General features: G+C 41.7%; 1 protein-coding gene across 3 annotated transcripts in view; it reads right to left on the bottom strand.

Annotated features, from left to right (window-relative positions):
• LOC100642496 (RNA pseudouridylate synthase domain-containing protein 2) overlaps positions 1 to 19,077 on the bottom strand; it is a 171,051-nt gene that overhangs the window by 116,358 nt on the left and 35,616 nt on the right. The window contains exon 2 of one of the 3 annotated variants that reach the window (XM_048410631.1): positions 17,821 to 17,998. The exons of the other annotated variants lie outside the window; for them this stretch is intronic. Coding sequence (XP_048266588.1) covers positions 17,821 to 17,998 — 178 coding nt within the window. The remainder of the gene's footprint in view (positions 1 to 17,820; positions 17,999 to 19,077) is intronic. 3 annotated transcript variants of the gene reach the window in all.

Here is a 19,077-nt window from a genome sequence, read left to right as displayed (position 1 = left end):
CAGCTTCTCTCTGTGATTTGAGAAATACCGAAACTCTAGCTGTTGCGAATAACTTATTTAGAATTATACGATGGTATAGCGATAAAATAATACAGCGTTACAATCACGAATGGATGAAAAATGAGATTTAAAAAATACAGATATACAGAAATGCGTAGCTTTCGAGTTACACGGCGTTGTAAACGGTCAAGCGATAACGCGTTAGGAAAACTCTAAGAAAAATTCGATCCAAGTGTCTTAAAACGGAGAATGTTCATGTAAAATACAAGGAGAAAGGAGCTCGTTCGAAACACCGTATAATTTTGTCGCCCGATAATGGCGTTAAAGAACAAGGGTGAAAGGGAAGCTTTTCCGGTTGAGACACGGCTGCTCTTAAACATCCGAAGGAGACATCGAAAAAGAAACAGTACGATTCTGATCTTCCGTGCTAAAGCTCGGCAAAAGTTGTCTGCTCTACAAATTCGCCAAGTTACGCCATTTCCCTGTCGTAATGCTCTGTTTGGTGCGTTACGCCCGAATCCAGCCTTCTCTTACCGAGAATCATCCCCTGTGGAAAGTCTAACATCCTCCAGCGAGACTCGTTACCCGGATAGTCCAACACGATCGTATAAAAATGAGATCAGGCGGATATTCCAAATAAAATTATCGTCGAAACATTCAATTTTAACTTACGAGATATTGACCATTTGCTTTACAGCATCGAGTCACATTCGTGGCGTGTACTAAGGACAAAATGTAACATAATTAGTCGATTAGTCGAATTTACAAGGAAATATTTCTCTACGTATAGGCTGGCCGCTGTACGTTCACGGGAAAAGATCATATTCGTGGAAATGGAACGAATTTTGTTAATGATTCGATTCCCAGTGTAATTATCTTGGACATAACGCAATGCAACCGTCAAGATGTTCGATTCGAGATCGATGGGATCGTATTCGGCTCGTTAGACTGCAAATATCAGGGCAACTGGGGCAATTGTCACGGACGGCGTAATGCTAACGATCGTGGACGGTTCGTTTTCGGTTTTCCGATCCTTCGGGAATCGTTCGTGCGACCGGCTCGGACCATTCTTTCGGCTCGGTCGACCAACGAGTCTCGCCTAATGATCTTCTCGCATTTTTACGCTTGCCTATCCCCCGTTTCTTCCTCTCATTTTTTCAGCACAGTACTGTACTTGTCCTTATAAAATTAAAAACTCCATATTTCTCTGCTACTTTCACTCCCAACTACGATGCTTTCGTCCTTATCGATGAAATACCGTTAAAAATTCGGCAGCAAAGTGTTGACAAGCAGAGAAACAAGACGTTTTTCTGGAAAGCTGGTCGCGGAGAAACAAAGAGAATTAAAAGATACAGAGTGTCAGAGGTTGTAAGAAAGCAAGCGGCTAAGGCGAGGCCACGATATTTTCGTCGGGCCTGGTGCCCGTAAATAAAGAAGTACAAGCTTTTTACACGTGCAACGAGCTTCTAATCGCGCGGCTGAAAACCCTGCAACGACTTTAATCCAATCCCTCTTCCGTGGCCGAGCCACAGGCGGCTTTTTCTCCTCTCCAACGAGACAGCGTCGAGTTTCAAGCGGATAATACGATCCGCGTGAAAACTTGTATCCGAAAGCCCAGGACGCGGAAAAGCGTAAAGTCCGAGCGAAAAGCTCGCTCGTGGAACGGTCTGGATTTAGGCGTATTTGCGGACGTAGATGTGTCGCCGGAAGCCCGCTAGGCAAAAGTTCATCCATTGGAACGCGACCAGCCAAGCCTAGCCGCGATCCACGACTCTGCCTATCGACCACTCGATCCCGTGAAATCTATCAAACGCGATACGTTCTCGGTCGAGATTTTGCTGTGGATCAAAGCTGTACCAAATTGTTGGAATATTCTAAAAGTTTATACATACAGATTTTGCGAAGTGTCAACTATTTATTAGAGAGAAATATGGAACACGATGTATACAGATATGTTACTTGTTTCAGCTTTAACTTAACGATACGTTCGATACCAGATATGGCAAAAAGTAAAGAATTAATAATAGAGAAACGTTCTTCTATCGTAATTGAAAATGTAATAAAAATACCAATGCGTTAACTAGATTCCACCAATTGTCCAAATACTCATGCACGGATAACGAAATGGATAACAGGTCGAATCGCGATTTCTACTAATCTACGATTTCTTCTACAACTTGGACCAGAACGTGAGGCGAACGTCGCACGGAACAAGAAATACGAAGCATCGATCGACATAAACGTATGAACAAAACTAATCCTATCTTACAAGAGCGAATAAAAGCAACACTTGTACAACCATAAACTTCCACTCTGGATAAGTAATTCATACGTATACAGGACAGCGCGTACAATGCGCCGATCTCGTGAAAACGATTTCCAAAGTCCGACATTTATTTGCTCGGAAGAAAAAGAGAGTCACCTGTGCCCGTTAGCTAGCCGATAAAACCAGCCTAGTCGTTACAGAAACGATAAATGGTCACTGTCTAGCAGTCGTTCGGTGCTCCGTAAAAGCAAAACTATAAAACCTGTATCTTGGCTAAGATTAATTGTAAAAGTAAACTTTTTGATACCGTTGTGCCTTTTGGACTTTAGACGTCCGTTTGTACATTTGTCAATGTCGACTCTATAGAGAATGTTCGTTCTGTGCGTCACGATGGCAAAACAGTCGATAGCAGCTAACACGTGACACAGATCCAAGAAAGACCTAATAATTTATGGCACCTCCCAATGTTTATCGCTTCCTTTCCCTAGGTTTCGCGTTATGGAATCATTTATATCAGCGATTCTTCGATTGCTTTAAAATACGATCGATATATGAACCCGTAATAATTTTCAAAATAGGGTCATTCGTACACAATGGCATTTATAGGTGGACTCTGTGTGTCAATAAGCGATATCAGAAAAATCGTAATAATTTAGTAATTACTGTAAGAGGTTAACAAGATTCGTCGAAACAAAAAATAAACGCTTTCCTGGTTAGCAAATATCCGAGGATGTTGGCAAATCTTCGAAAGACCGCTATTCCAGAAGAATGCAATTTCCCAACAGCGGTAAATGGTTGATCGCCGATAACCGTTTCGAAGCATCTTATAGACCGCTGCACCAAGTCGAACGTGGACACAGTGTATACCACAGCACTCTCTATTCTTGAGGACAGAGAAGATAATTCTATTTTCGTTCGACTCGAGAAGTGGACTTTATGAACGACTTTTCTCTATTCAGGCTCGCGTGCCTTGACCCGCGACTAATTATTCGCGATCTACCTTGCGGGCGACGCGATTGGCCGGTCTCGCGACGACCATAATGGCGAATTCGCGATTACGAAACGCCGACTCTGCTCGCTGCCAAAATATTTGTTGCGTAAATCTGCAAGCAGCACGCCACGGGTTACGTCCCAGCGTCGCGATCTTTGCAAATGGCCCGTGATTGTCCGATGTTCGCGCGGAAAGCGGCTCTAACGACGCTGTCTGTTCTAATCGTACTTTCCACCAGGAAGCCTTTCGCTCCTCTTCTTCCTGCGGCAGCTAATGATTTACGGTGACATCCTCGTCGCGTTTCACGAATCTTCAACGACATCTCTAAAATTTCTTCGAGAGCTTCTCTCGTTCGTTTGGCAACGTTAACGGACATTGTTCGTTAAAGCGATGCTTCGGTTGTTTTCGCGATGACGAGACTAATTACGCGTTCCGCGTGAGATTGAAATAGAGAGCAGATGCGCGTTGCCACCAACTATTTGCTTTAACAATTGATTCGCTTATATTGTCTGACGATCAATTATCGTCGCGTCGAACAAGGCGAGGATCTAACGAGCTAGAAGGGGAGAGACTTCGATGCCGAGGGAGGAAAGAAACGCGACATTGGCGTGACCCGTGTCGCTAACGTGTTTCTGCGCGCCAGTGACAAATGGTATCTGCAATCGCGCGGCTCCCAGTCGGCTTGCATCACGGCAGCGCGCAATCCACACGATTTTCGTGCGAAATAAAACTTATTAACCCAGAATATTATGCGACCGCGTGTATTTTCGTCGACTACGGCTATAAAAAGCGGTCAAGCCAACTTAGAAACGCTAGCACGGGGTTGCGTGAACCGAATAGCAACAACCACGATAAAACATCCCGTTGCTTCGCATTACGTTACGCCCGAACTATGACATTTGCGGAATTCCAACGTACGCGAACTCAGAAGCGCAGCTCTGCGGAGCTTTGGGCCTTTTGAGCTGAAAATTTTGTTTCGATCGTGAAGACAGCATGGTCTCGTTTCGTGGCGTTTTATATACTTTGCGAATGGAGGATCGATCAAGGCTGGCTTTGGAGTATTTGAAACAACAGACGAGGATTCTACGAGATTCTTCGTGACAACTGACAAACAGTAAACAATTCTTACAAGATAGAACACAATGAGAAAACAATGAGAAAACGAGAATTCCTAGCTTCGTAACGTTGAGACGCGTTCGTGACACGGATTATAGTTGCAATTCGATCGGCAGAGTGACAGATGATGAATGAAACTGAAGTCGGACGGACGAGATAGACGAAAGTTGGTTGTATTTGCGACAAGGTTTAATTTACATTCAACTTTTCAATTTCAACGAGAGAAAGTTTTAGATCGATTGCGATCAGATTAATAATACTAAACTAGGTCAGTTATATAATAAATGATACGAGTTATGATTCTGTAATTTAGATAATTTCGGTATAATTCAATCTCGATAAAAATATATTATATATAAGCGAATATAACACATTTTTACATAACGTGGACTCGTATAACGCGACGAAAAAATTGCAGTAGCAAGAAAAAGCTACAAGAAATAAAACATGAGCCGTGATGGGTATTTTTCTCCAGTCCACTATGGGTAGCGAACGTGTGTTTATTTCTTGTTTATGTATAGATAAAGAAGTTAATAGATAAACCCGTAAAAGATTTATAGGTTGCGTTATAACTGTTATAAAAATGAGATTAGTGTAATGCGATTTCCGATAACGCGAAATGTATCTAACCCCAACCTACCCCGTGTTGTACGAGGATTCACCGTAATAAACCTTACGTTTCAATTCTTCGGCAAGTATCGCTAAATGCAAAATATCATAATACCGTGGAGTGGCGTAACACGACGAATATCTGCCTACGAGATCCAAAAGGTCCACCGCCCAAAGAAAAGGTCGAGAAAACGCCATGACCATTCCTCCGGAATCACGTAATTACGTAATGGGGTTCACCGATATACGCAATTATATATACATATATAGGCTATACAGGAGGGCTAACAGAGGACGGTAGATATTCCGGAGCATCGTTTCGTCGACCAATCTCTTCCGGCTCGTATCGGTTCGCCTTCTAACGTACACATAGCGAGAGAGAACGAGAGAACTACGAGAGAGACGCGCGCATACCGACTGAACACGCATACACAAAGGCGAAAGAGAGAACGAGCGGGGGAGGCAGGTCCCCTAACAAACCGGGGGCTGTTCTGGCAATGCGGCGCATCCGCATTAACCAAATGAAATTCCGTTTATATTAGATATGTAGGCTATATTGGCTGGCGCAGCGTATAGCGAGCCTGCCGCAATATGGCCGAACCATAGTTGCGGAACCGTGTCACTCAAACGTCTCGTCTTCGCAGACAGGCAGAACACCGGGCCTCCAACCGTTGGGAATATGTCTTTCGAGGGCTCGATTCGCGAACTCGTTTCCTGCTACTCCGAGTTCGAAGACGCGGCCGTGTGTTTTCCACCCGCTTCTCGTCTCGTTCACGAAGCGGTGAAATCGTGCCGCAAAGGGCTACACCGTTTGCCAACAAACCAAACGTATTTCATACTACTCTGGGATCTTGGATACAGCGAGCTGCCAGATAGGCAGTTAATCAGAGTGAATGCTCTCGCGCAAGGGACGATCGATTTTTGTATCCAGATACGAGGCAATGATACAGTATCGTATTTTCGGTCGCAGAGGAGATTTGGATACAATTTGGTAATTACGTTAGCTTTCGTTTGTTCAGTGCGTTCGCTGATAGCGACGCGTATGTGGCGTCCATTCAATTATTTAAACGATGTTGCTGACGTGCAGCCATGTTCATAAGCGTTGCACTTTTTATTACAAAGGAGATTTGTTTGTTGCGCAGTGACTGTATTTCTTAAATTTGTTTAAACCTAATTACGTAATTGAAAATATAAGATATTATTTCGAAGAAATAATTTGTGTACTAATTTGTCAAATGACGAAAAGAAGCTGACTGAGAGTATCGGGGTATATTTCGAAGATTCTGCAAGACGTCGTATATCGAAATTAAGAATGAAAAATGATTCAGAACGGCAGATATTCGAAAATCGAGCCAAACGAATGCCAGCCTAACACACGGGTTCTTCAGCTGGGATAACTTCCGTCGAATACGACAGGTTTTCCAGTATTTCTGGCGCTGTCTGGTTCTAACTTCGTATCGTACAATGTTATCTTTCTCTGACTCTGATGTCACTGCGCATCAGCCTTCAAAAGCTCTTGACTAATATCTCTATCGTTTACGATTCACCGAAAACCGCGAAAATCTCTTCCGACGTGGCCAACCGAAACCTTTTCGTCGCACTTGCTCTTTTACTTCTACTTTCCCTTGTTTCTTTCCGTTTGAATTAGTTACTTAATAATAAATATGACAAAATAGACGAAACCAGCGCGCGTGTAGCGAGCAGATTTCAGCAGAAAACCTTATTCTACATTTTGAATTTATTTATTTTTACGAGAAATCGCTCCTTGCTCGGTTTTACCAACATATACACTGTAAATTTCTCTGTATCCGGACCTCCGTTACGTTAAATAAATATCTTACGTAAGAAAAGCGACGTAAGAAGAAAGGGAATAAAGAAAAATCCAGGGAGAAGCAGCCAGCTTCGTCCAATCTCCGCTTGGCAACCGATCAAACGCAACATCTGCCAACGTCCGTGAACTTTATTAATTTCATTACCTAAAAGCACATCGACGTCGATCGACGACAGCCGGAAGTAACGAGAGAGTACACGTGGAAGCCAAGGTCTAACTGTTCCGTTGCATATTTCCTATTTTCCACGCTAGTACGATCTCGCCTGCTGCGTCTCTGCGAATCTGCATTTCTACCCAAGCCAACGTAGTTAAACCGAGTGAAACTCAGCCGCCAGGAGGAGAGCCACTAACTTTGCTCCAAGCACGAAAGCAACGTCGGACGACGGGAGAAGGCAAGGAGAAAGTAAGGATAAAAGCAAAGATAGGCAAAGATAAAGCAGAGGAAAATCAAAGATGAAATAGAGAAGGGGAAGAAGTAGAAAGGTAAAAGAAAGAGGCGTTCAGAGGATGTTAAAAGAAATAGAGCTGGCATAGGTGCGCTCGATACGTTTTCTTTGAGATAACGTCCACGCCTTGTTGTTCTCGCACCGATCACGACGTAATACGCGAAGATTCTCCGATAGATCGAACTTTGCAGCGTGATTTTCTCTCGGCTAGGTTTTCTTGTAATATCCACTTTGTCTTAGCGTGTTGCGCGTGTACAAAGTGTGATAGGTGTGACTACGAATATTTACAGGCGAATTCAAATTTTTATGCATACGACTAGAAGAACGAAATCTGCATAGACAATCGTTTCATTTGTAAACGATTTGTATAACGAGTATTATATTTTGGATAAATCATGCGCATTCTGCGCGTTTTTCCATCCATAGATTTCCTATAGTTACGTAAGAATCCACAGTGTGGTGATCATTTCCATCGTTTCGTAATTCGATGAAAAATCCATAGATCTTGCATCTTTAAATTTCCCACAAACGTACACAGATCCGCGAATTAATTATTACTAGCGTGCCTTAGAGGCGTTCTTAAGATATAACACCAACTTGGAGTGCGAAGGATTAAAGTTAATTATGGATGTCGAGAAATTAGATTGCAGGGAATTAGGAGAAATAAAGCGAAGGTTCGCAAAGACGATTGAAATTGCAAATCGAACGAGGAGAGCGGCAATTAAGCTAATGCTCCGAGTTGAACAAGTTCCACTCTTGTTAAGATAATAGCATGGTGGGTACGTTTTTAAGATAATTCGAAAAGGTAAACAAACATCTTATAAAAAACCAGTCGCGTTGCAGATATGATATGTTGTCGTCAATTAGTTGATAACTAGGCAACCTACTGAATGTCGTAAACGAGCCAAGACACGATCCCTGGACGAATGGTCTACGAGTATATTTACTTACCAGCTTCGAAACGATACATCAAAGCACCCATAAGCTACCGCATAAACTTCCATATTTCAATCTTCAACGATGTCTAAAACGATTAATAACTGTTACAAAACTGTTTCAACGAATTACTACGACACAAAATTATTCGGTTGTACAAGATGTCTCAGTGATCATGGTATAATCGGCAAAGGGAACTCTGCGTGAAAATAAAATGAAATACAGAAGAACATTTTTTTCATACGACGCTACGTTTTCGATAAAATAGGATTTGAAAATTTCTTTCGTACACGTAAGGTACGCGTAAGGTCGATTTTCTTCGATCGATCGACCAATTCTCTCGATCACGTAATGTTAAGCGACGATCGAGACACGGCCTCGGTTGGCGCAAGCCGAAAATCGTGGAAAGAGGTCGTCATACGCATTCGGTATATAAATATATACATAGATATAACCTCGGTTCTTCTGGCAACGAAAAAGACAGTTCTGTCATCTGTCAACGATGTGGAGGTCTATGGATTACATAAGCTCCTCTCTCTCTCTCTCTCTCCCTTTCTAACCTCTCCTCTCTATCTGCATTTTTTCTCGTCGCGCTTAGTTATTCGTTCGTCACGGAAAGAACGTTGGACCGAGTGGCGATCGAGTTATCGTACAAAGATAATTACACTCTCCGAAAATAGCCACTGCCCACTTCTGTGGACGAGAAACGTTCAAAGAGAGGCGAGAATTCGCACGGACAGACATAGATCACGCGTAGATCAAACGCCCGTGACGCGATACAAAGTGACTGCGGCGCGAACATCGACGAAAAATAGGAAGCCGAGCCTCGTCGCAGCTCCGTCACAGAACTAATTGAACGTCCATGTAAACCACATTCCATCGATGAAATCTCGTGTCAATGAAACCCGATGGACTTGCAAAATTTTCATGTACGACGTGTTTGATTAGTACCGATGAGTTTGGGTTGGTCGACTTTCGGATTACCGATCGAAGCTACTACCGTAAATGAAAAGCAATCTAAGATTTCTTCAAATTTGAAACCGGGAATTTAATCTCAAGACTCGACAATATCGATATTTCGAAGATACGAACGATCGTGAGTTTGGAAATTCGAATATTTGGAAATTTGAAGATGTGAAAATTTAAAGATTTTAGCGCACAAAAAGTTGAACGTTCGAACATTTGGAACGTCGAAGACTTAACAATTCAAAAATTTGAAGATTTGAAGTATCGGAGATCATGGCCCACGAGTACACTTATCTTCGTCATGGAATTACAAGAATTTCAAATTTCGAAGATACTTAAATCCGACCATCAACGTGTTATGAAATTCGAGGATTTAAGCTCTTAATATGGGAAGCGCCAAAGCCGTTTCGAACTCCAACACAATCTAAATTGTCTCTCGGACAATACATGGAAGTGTGACAAAAAGCCTAGATTAGTCTGTGACAAACGCACTTAAATATATATCAGTCGCTAGACGCAGCACTCATCTGGCGGGTTAATTTGCACCGCCACGACAAAGACAAACGCGGTAATCGTTGACATTTCGCGTTTCTTCGCCGTACATTTCTGATTCGCGATTTTTCACGTGCCACGCAGCTCCCGTTTAATTCACCGAAATTTACAGCATGTCAGGAAAATTAACTATCTACATGCGACCATTCGCGAGTTTCTTTGCTCGTTGTTTGTTCTCTCGGGCAGAGAAGAAACGTCTTCGATTTCTACACGTAAACGTAAATTCATGTATTTTTCTTATCGACGCGCGTCTGTTTTCCATTCTATGGTCCCGAGACCATACGTTGGAAATACACCGTATTTTACATATTAAATTCAACACATCCTTCTCGAACGTAACTTTGGGAAAAAACGATCCAGATGCATCCGGTGAACAAATAAGTTACGAAGATTCACCGTGTGCTCGCGAATACAATGCAACCACGGAGATGGTGTAAAAAGCGAGGATACCTTTCCTTGGCTTTTTTAGCGAAATTTTATCGAATTGATGAAAACGTAACGTCATTTTTTGCACGATGCTATCGATTTATTTGATCAATTATATAGCTATCGTTTCTTCGATTATGTAGAATCTAACGATGTACGCACGATCGAGAGGAATCCCAAAATAAACGTTGCAAAGAAATATTGGCTCTTGACACGTTCGCTACGTCGGCTTTTTTGAGGGCTTTGGTGTTTCCCGATGCGAGCAACAATGTACCGTAGCGATTTCGATCGAACAGTCGCACTGTACTTTCCTATTTGACAGCACCCCGACTACCTTAACCCCTACTCATTTCGCATACTCATGCGTGCATACTCATTTCGACGTATGTTTCGTATTGTACTTTCATATTTGAAAGATTTACAAAGTATCTTACGATGTAACAAACTTTTTTTAGTGTCAGAACAATGAATCGATAACGAGGAACATTGTTCCACTCTTAGCGTTCCGAGATAAAAGAAAAAAGCTTCGTACAACAAATCGTTAGATTTTTGGCACTAAGAGACAAATAAGTAGCATTTTTCGCTATATTATGTCAGAATTTTTCCTTTCCCTGAAACGACTCGATTAGAGTTTATTTCGTCGAACGTGAACGTGCTAATAAATAAAAAATTAGTTCATAAATCAGAATCGATCACGGTTAAATCACGCGCATCCATCAATTTTCTCCACTGCAGAGCCTCTACGAACAAATTTTATTTCAAATTATTTTCGCTCTGTAAAATCATTCTGTTCTCGACTGTACCAGTTACTGGACGCTATATATCCTGTACCGAATAGGGAGGAAGTCCAATGGCACCGTGAGGGAATTAAGACACGGAGAGCGCACGTATCTTTCAGCGGAAAGATACCAATGCATGAAACGACCAAAGCAACAGAGACACACCTATCTGCTCGTAAACTGTTGCACGTAGTATGTGTTACCTCGATTTTCACGGACATTGCATATCCAGTTAATACACGCACATAAATAAGCAGTTTGTCCATAAAAGCAGGGAAAAAGGAAACGCTGGTAGGGACACGCGCAAGATATATACGCGTAACGATACGATTGGTGGTCGTTTCAAACGCAAAAGTTTGTCCAAGATCCCGGATCTACGTGCCTCTAAGAGAAGACTTACACGACCGATAAAATCGCTCTCGATCACGAAACGCACAACATTCTCTCTCTCTCTCACACAACCCATTACCGTTTTAAGCTCTACGAAACTAGAGCAACCAGACTGACAAAGGGAGGGGAAAATTAAGACGGTAGAAGCTAGAAATGTTCGCGAAGCCACGGGTAAAAGCCTGCGTTTAAATTATTTCGCTCGTGTGTGGAACAACGAGTTTCGGTGTTACCTCCAGATATAAAGAAAATAAACGCTTGTTATACAAGATTCGAAATAACGCTTGGTATACTTAGGCTACATACATACGAAGATCAGAGGCAAAAAATATGATAAACAATTATGAAATTCAATAATCAATTTCGTGTTGCCAAAATCGTGCTTGCAATTGGTCGTAAAATTGAATATATCTTCTTGCGTATCTATTGTACTATCGAACATTCCAAAAATGATTGTTTACTTAATTACTTACACAAAGAATTATCAGCGATTTTCAACAACCTAGTTTTACTTTCACAGTTGTTCTACGACTTCGATGCGAATTGTTTAGGAGATCCAACAACAACCTTCGAACCATAAAGACAAGGATCCTTTGAACCAAATTGCGGAGAAGCCCGAAGCAGCAGCAACTGCAATACTTTCCAATCGTCCAAGTTCTTTAATTTTCAAGTCACACTTTTCTCACTCATTATCAAACTTAAAAATTGAGAAAAATTTAGGAACGACCCGCGGTCGATAAAATTCCGAACGATATTCCGTCTGGAAAATTATTCAGAAGCGGATTACCCTTTACGACATTGCACGGATCGATACGATTTTCGCGCAATTTCTTCCCCCGTAAATTCGTGAATTTCATATTTCACGAATTACGGTAATGCAGTGTCTCGGCAAAGGTGAGCCCCGCGACGCGTAAAACCGGCTGAAAAGCGGCAAAACGATGGTAAAGTGATGGCAAAGTGCTCGTCAAATTATAGGTATGCAGCCAGCGGACGTTTACGACGCGCGCTTCGACCCCATCTACTCGGGTCGCCACTTGCTCGATTCGAACTTCCACTAAGTGTCCGCTCTTCCTCCACGCTTTTTACATCGTTCGCTTTAACAAGCTCGGGTGAACGAACCCATTTCACCACCATTGATGGATTTTAAGAATGACTGCGCGGGAATCGTCGAACACCATTGCCTTTTTTCCACGTCCACGTCGAATTTGAATAATGATCGAGCGACTTTCGAAGATGTTCGATATCATGTGTCAGGTTTTCTTCGCTTTGTATCTTGTACGATTATAGAAGGCGATTTAAAGCAGTGAATTGGGTACGAGCCTCTTGCGAGCCAAATCGATCGAGTCCGTTTTTAATAAATTTGTTGATATCGTTTTCGCTACTATCTTGCACGATAATTTATCAACTAATAATATTGGGAATTTTCGTAAAATTATCGAGCAGGAATATATGTAATAATTTTATTAAAAGCGCCAGGATATTTTCGTAATCGCAAAAACGATTTTGAATGCAGTTATTTCGATGGATTTGGTAGGCTTAGCGTTGAAAAAGATGTCGGTCTTAAATATCACGGTCTTACGAACCTTTTTAACGACACAACAATCGTTGCAGAGACGGCGCAACGAAAATTATGAGCGACGCGGACTTTTGACACCGTAGTATATACGTATATTCGAACTTCAAAATTAGCGAAGCAGAACTGCAACGTTACCCGTTCTTCGCTATTTATAAATTACTCTAATAATAATGACCACGGTCTTGGACATTGTAAATCCGTGCAATTTGTATTTGCGGTGAATTTCATTGAAAATTCGAAACACGATCCTAACGACACGTGTTTCCGCTTCGAGTCAATGTTTTCTGAAACTGCTACGACTGCGAGGCTCAGTTCGAAGGTTGCTCGAAAGTTTGAATATTTAAATGTTTAAACATTCGAAAATTGAAATGTTGAAAAAATCTAAAAATTAAATATTAGCATATTCTAAAGATCGAATATTTGAGAATTTTAAACTGAAAATTGAAAAACCGGAGAATTCATAAATTCGAGATATTATTGTCATAAAACAGCGCTATTTCTATTTGCGACAACTTTCGTCCAAATCTGAAACACGATCACACCGACGCGTGTTTGCACTTCGAAGACTGCCAATTTCGAGCGATTCTAATAGGATCTTTAAACCATTATGGTCGTTGAAAAACGCAAGATTTTGCGATCGTCGTCCAAATTCGAACAGATTTCCTCTGTTTCTTCGTGCCCTCTTTCTCTATGTCTTTTATCGCGTGGCTACATTAATAAGACGATTGAAAGAGAAATTAAAGCAAACGAGGAACACGTCAGCCACGTTCGTGAGTCATGACCAACTCGTCGAGTTTTGCGAATGCTGCTCTACGTGACAGGGAATAAAAGTTTCTCAACTGCTTACACGTGAACGTTGTCGAACTAAAGAGTTTTCGACGGGCGAACGGTTGGTATAGACCCTGTTTTATCCAAAGCTGTATTCGATATTAACCCGCATTCGCAAGGTCAAAGCGATTACCAAGTTATCACTTAGGAACCACCGAGTCAAACGTGTTTCGTGAGCTTGAAAAACAGCCCTGATATAGCCGGATATTTTATTCCAAATTGAATTCCAAACCCTTCGTTCCTTGGTCACGATCCAAGAGACACGTACATACTTATATGGTACTTTGTTTGGGCAAATTTTTCATGTATCCGACGAATCTTATTACGCGTCAGTCGAAAGATGGATATTTCAATTCCATTTTAAAAGTTATGATCGTGAAACGCTTCTCTATTTTAACGCTTCTCAAATTTAAACTGAAACATGGAATATGCTTATATCGCTCAAGTTCGAACTGTTGCTAAATTTTGCTACAAACTGTCTAATAAGGAAGATATACGTAATTTATTTTTGTCAGAAATTAAACGAAATATAAGAAAATATGGAACATCTAAATAAAAAAGCTACGATATAGAGCTTCGTTTCTTGCTGATAATAACAGCCTACGGTTCGATAGCTGACAAGACCAAAACGGCACGGAGGTTCATTCTTCGTTGATAAGTGCTGGAACATGCGACACACGTGTTCCTGCACACCTTACGCGTCGTCTCAGTCACATATTTCACGTGGTATCGGAAGCGTTTCTTACCACGTCGCGTGCAGAAACCATAAATCCGTACAAGTATTTGCAAAATTTAAAGATCGAACGGCGGTGATAAAATAATGTCAGAATAATTTACGCGAAGTGAAATTACGCGTCATATTTCATATGAAATCCATTTTATTAATATCGTTCACAACGTCGAAAGGATCGCTTGTCACGCATGGTCGAATAAAATGTGCTGGAAACTCCATCGTTTCCGATGGTGGTTTTCAAACGTCAGATGAAACGAACGTTCGTAAACAATGGTTTTCGTCATCGACTAACGTGTTAAGTTATATCGATTTTATCTATTATTTCGCGCGACGTTTCCCGTTTCACACATTCGATATTCGAACGCCTTAATTGTTAATAACACAAATTTCAGCCGCGACCGCCAACAGCTAGACCGCAAATGGCGAAACCGCCAACGATTCGACCGGTGTTCCATCGAAATAAACAACGCGGCCACGCGACGATTTAGTTTCGTGCAACGAGTCGCAGATTCCTCTACCTCGCGTACGAATTCTAGTCAACGTTACAAATAATACATTTTCTCTCTGCCTCTCGTCATTTTCGTTCCAATTGTATTTTTCTGACGTTAACGAAGATTTTAAATGCGACCGAGATACGGAAAAATACATTTTGTTCGAGATCGAGCAATTCTCGCACGAATACAAAACATTCTAATACGTTTGAAATTCAATACAACGCGAATGTCTTTCCTCCAGTACCAGGAACAACGCTACAAAAGCGGCATAAATTGATATTCCAACAAATCTATGACTCATTGTATTTCATAAAATCCGCGCACACCAATCTAACTCCATAAAACGTACGTTCTGTTGTAAGCAGAGCAGCAACGGCGACCGGAATAACGCGAACTATAGCCGATTCCTAAGCGTCTATTTGTTTTCCGCATCCTTGGCAACTTTCGAGTACCGGTGCATAATACTTAGCACGATTATCGAGAATCAACGAAAGGCCGTATCGTATGTAGCCACGTATACGCGTATGTATTACGTTTATATACCTATACCGAGGAATAATTTGGAAATCGTTTCTTTCGAGTTAGCTTGAATTTTGTTATTTTAGAAAACTTTTTGATAAAAAGTTTTATCGGTATATATAACCTGAAAGTAGATCGTTGATAGTTTCGACATTTTCATTTCTTCGAAAAGACTATTTATTTTTATTGGAAGTTCCAAATATTTGACTCTAAAAGCCAGTGGCTATATACAATGTAACAGATAAGTATCGATTTCAAAATTTATTCGGATTTTTGAAAAGATTAAAATAGCAAAGACAAAAATTAGGCTTCGACGTAAACGATCCACTTTGTGTCTACGAAAAAATATTCGGTTATTTCTTCGAAAAGTTATTCCACATTTTTGATCGATATCGTATACAACTCATGTGAAAGAAGATACGAATAAATTATTTCGACACACACGAGCACTCACTCTAACTCACAGAATTCGCGTTAATCAAGGCAACAAAAATCTCTACGATTTCCATAATTATATAAAAAAAGACAACGGTTAACGTAGACCAAGTTCTAGCCAAAAAAAGAAAACGGGTGTCTAGTTTTTCAAATCGTTGCAATCGTTAAAAATGCAAAAAGTTATACACGTACGGGGCTACCGTGAAACAAAGTTCATATTCACCAAGTGATAAACTCAAAGTTAATAGAAAAATGCGTCTTTTCTCTCGATTAGAAGAATGATTTTGAATTTTTTATCGACAATATTTTTTGTAAGCAACGCGAGACAGCGTCGTATGACTGCGTGAACGAACAAAAAAGCGAGAGAAGAATCTTCGTAATTGTGACGAAGACTAATTCTCACCGTGAAGCTTTTCCCGGACGACGATAATTAACGCCAACGAAGTTTCAGCTTCAAAATCAGGTCTGCAGCTTCTCGGATCGGTGCATTCGTTAAAAAATGCATTTATCCCCGCGACGAAGCAGAAGCGTTTTCGCGATCGGTAAAATATGCATCAGCGGCGGGCAAGTTTCTTCAATTGCGACGACGAATAAGATACAACGGTCGGGGATCGACGATAATTAACGTTCAGATTTAAATCGTTTTAAAATGAAACCTTCTTCGCGAGAACGTTCGCCCTGAAGGGGCGTTTAGAAACAAAAATTCTCCGAATTTGTTAAGTAAAGAGAAGCACCGATTATATAACTCGATAAAATGATACGCGAAAGAAGCGCGCGAACGCATTCAACGTTGCGTTAACTTAGTTAACGAGCCGATGCTCGTTTACACAACGTCTCGGTGTCAAAATCGCGGCTGGATTATAATTAATAGCAACGAAATGGGCACAATAAGCGAGGCACCGTGAAAGGACCGACGAACGCAGATTTTTTAATCAGAGCAAACAGAGCTGGTGATTCGCGTAACACAATGCCAAGTTTCATTCGGATAAACATTGTATCGGAGCAAGATCTTTTTCTACGACGGAACCGCCTCGTGTCGTGGACAATAAGCAAATATAAAGCTAATAAGATGCTAACTTTAGGTATTCGCGGTGATGTTTTTTCGCGTGGTCATTTGTAACGAAAGCGCGTGCTATCTGGGCTACCCGAGCCGAAGTAATCGCATTATTCTACCTGATATCGTTATTCCCGTTTAAACTAATGTATATACACCGTTATCAACGCGTTACTATCTCTCGCGTCCACCCGCCAGCCTTTTCCGCGAATTGTTTTCGCGTTATACCCTTAGGGGGTCATTCCGACCGAGACCAATAACATTATCCTCCTAATCTGGCCATCAACAAACGCTCGTGACAAAGAAAGGTTTCGCCGAAAGCGGGTGTCGCGTATTATATGAAAAGCCTACTCGTTCACGCGATCATAATAAATAAAGCTAGGACAGAATTTTGTTTATGGAATATGTATACGAAATTCGTACGATGGTTCATTGATTCACATTCCACTGCCTGTGACTCTTCGTACAACTAAAATCTCATATTACGATATACAAATTCCATCGGCAGAAATTTAATTAATTGGTAATTAACGTTTCGGTAAACAAGAAGTCTGTGACAATCGTCTTCTTCGATGTTTATTAAGATAAAACGGATAAAACTTTTAATCGTAAATTTGTTTTTAAGAAACGCGCACAAAAAATTACTCCATTGCGCGATAAGAAATGAGATACCACTGTACCCTTAAATAGAAATCTATGAAAATCCACGAAACAAGACGATCGACGCATACCGCGAAGGGAAAGCTAAATATCGTAACTCGTAATTCGCTCGTGTAATCGAAACAATGAATACGTCGATTCGCCGACGGAAATTCACCGGATCGATATAGCAAAAGTTGAAACACGGAGACAAGTACAACGAAGAATCTATCCTACCTTTCGCGGTTCAGGGGCGTAGATGCCTGGCAACGGGGCGAGCAGGTGCAATCCAGGATTCGGGATGCCAGAAGCGGGGTGTCCAGGCGGAATCGGCAGAGGCACCAGCTTCAGGCCCCAGGGTAGGTACCAGGGCGCCGTGTGGTGCATGATCGTGGCACAATCGTCAACGATTCCACTGTATGGCGAGAACAACGCGCCAGGATGCGTTTGCGGAACAGAAATAAACGATTTACCACAGGATCACGGGGCGTACTCTACGGCTAACGCGTTTCTTTCTTTGCGATTTACGATTTACGATTTACGATTTATAGGCCGAACAGCCTCAAGGAAACGTGTGACGAAACGATCGAGGCAAGCAACAGGATCACCTTGGCATCTTCCAACACGATTACTCGGGGATGGCTGATTTTTCGCGCGATTCTATCCTCGATCCCTTATTTCAGGATTTAATTGCTTGATCACACGCGTGACGAGCTATCGTTAGGGCGCACTGACGTCATCGTAGAACGACAAATTTCGTTCTGAGAAATTCTCTCCGTTCGATCCTTCTTTTTATTTTCTCGTATCTTTGTATTCAGTCAATGGTCGGTTGGTCAGTGGTCGGTTTTCGTTTATTTTGTCCCTCGTCAGGTTCGATCGTCGATCACGATGAAACGGAGTAATAGACGAGGTTTGGATAATACGTACACACCGAACGTTCACTCGGTGAGCGCGCGGCAACGACTGATCACCGATCGAGCGTCGACGCTCGAGCACATGGCCGCATCGACCCCCACCACCTCGTTCGAGCTGCTTCTAGGCCGCCAGACGCTCGCACCACACCCCCTGCCCACCCCATTTTCCACCGATACCCGCACGACCGTTTCGTACCTTTGACTTTTCCATCCTTCACTCCCTCTACTTTTCCTTTTCCACCCCATTGTCCGTCGTCTTTCGACTCTTACGCGCCCTTCGCCCGCTGGTCGAGCCACCGTTATTCACGTACTCTCGTCGTTTAGACGCTGGTTTGCGAATATTATGCCGCTTCTTGCTACTGACGATAACATTAATAAAAAATACATCGAGCTTGCTTTTATAAAAGTGTAAATAAGATTCGTCGATATTGTCGAATTGACTCGTGTAAAACGAGGTATGTCTATCTTTGTCAATTTCGCGATAAAAAACAAAGTTATCTCGGATAATTATTACCAACGTTACGCTAGTTAGAGATTACAACAAATTACTAATGATAATAAGTTTCCTTACATAAGAGTA

The sequence above is a fragment of the Bombus terrestris genome, chromosome 11 (genome assembly GCF_910591885.1).
Source record: "Bombus terrestris chromosome 11, iyBomTerr1.2, whole genome shotgun sequence".
Taxonomy (NCBI): domain Eukaryota; kingdom Metazoa; phylum Arthropoda; class Insecta; order Hymenoptera; family Apidae; genus Bombus; species Bombus terrestris.
This window is presented reverse-complemented; position numbering and strand designations above follow the sequence as displayed.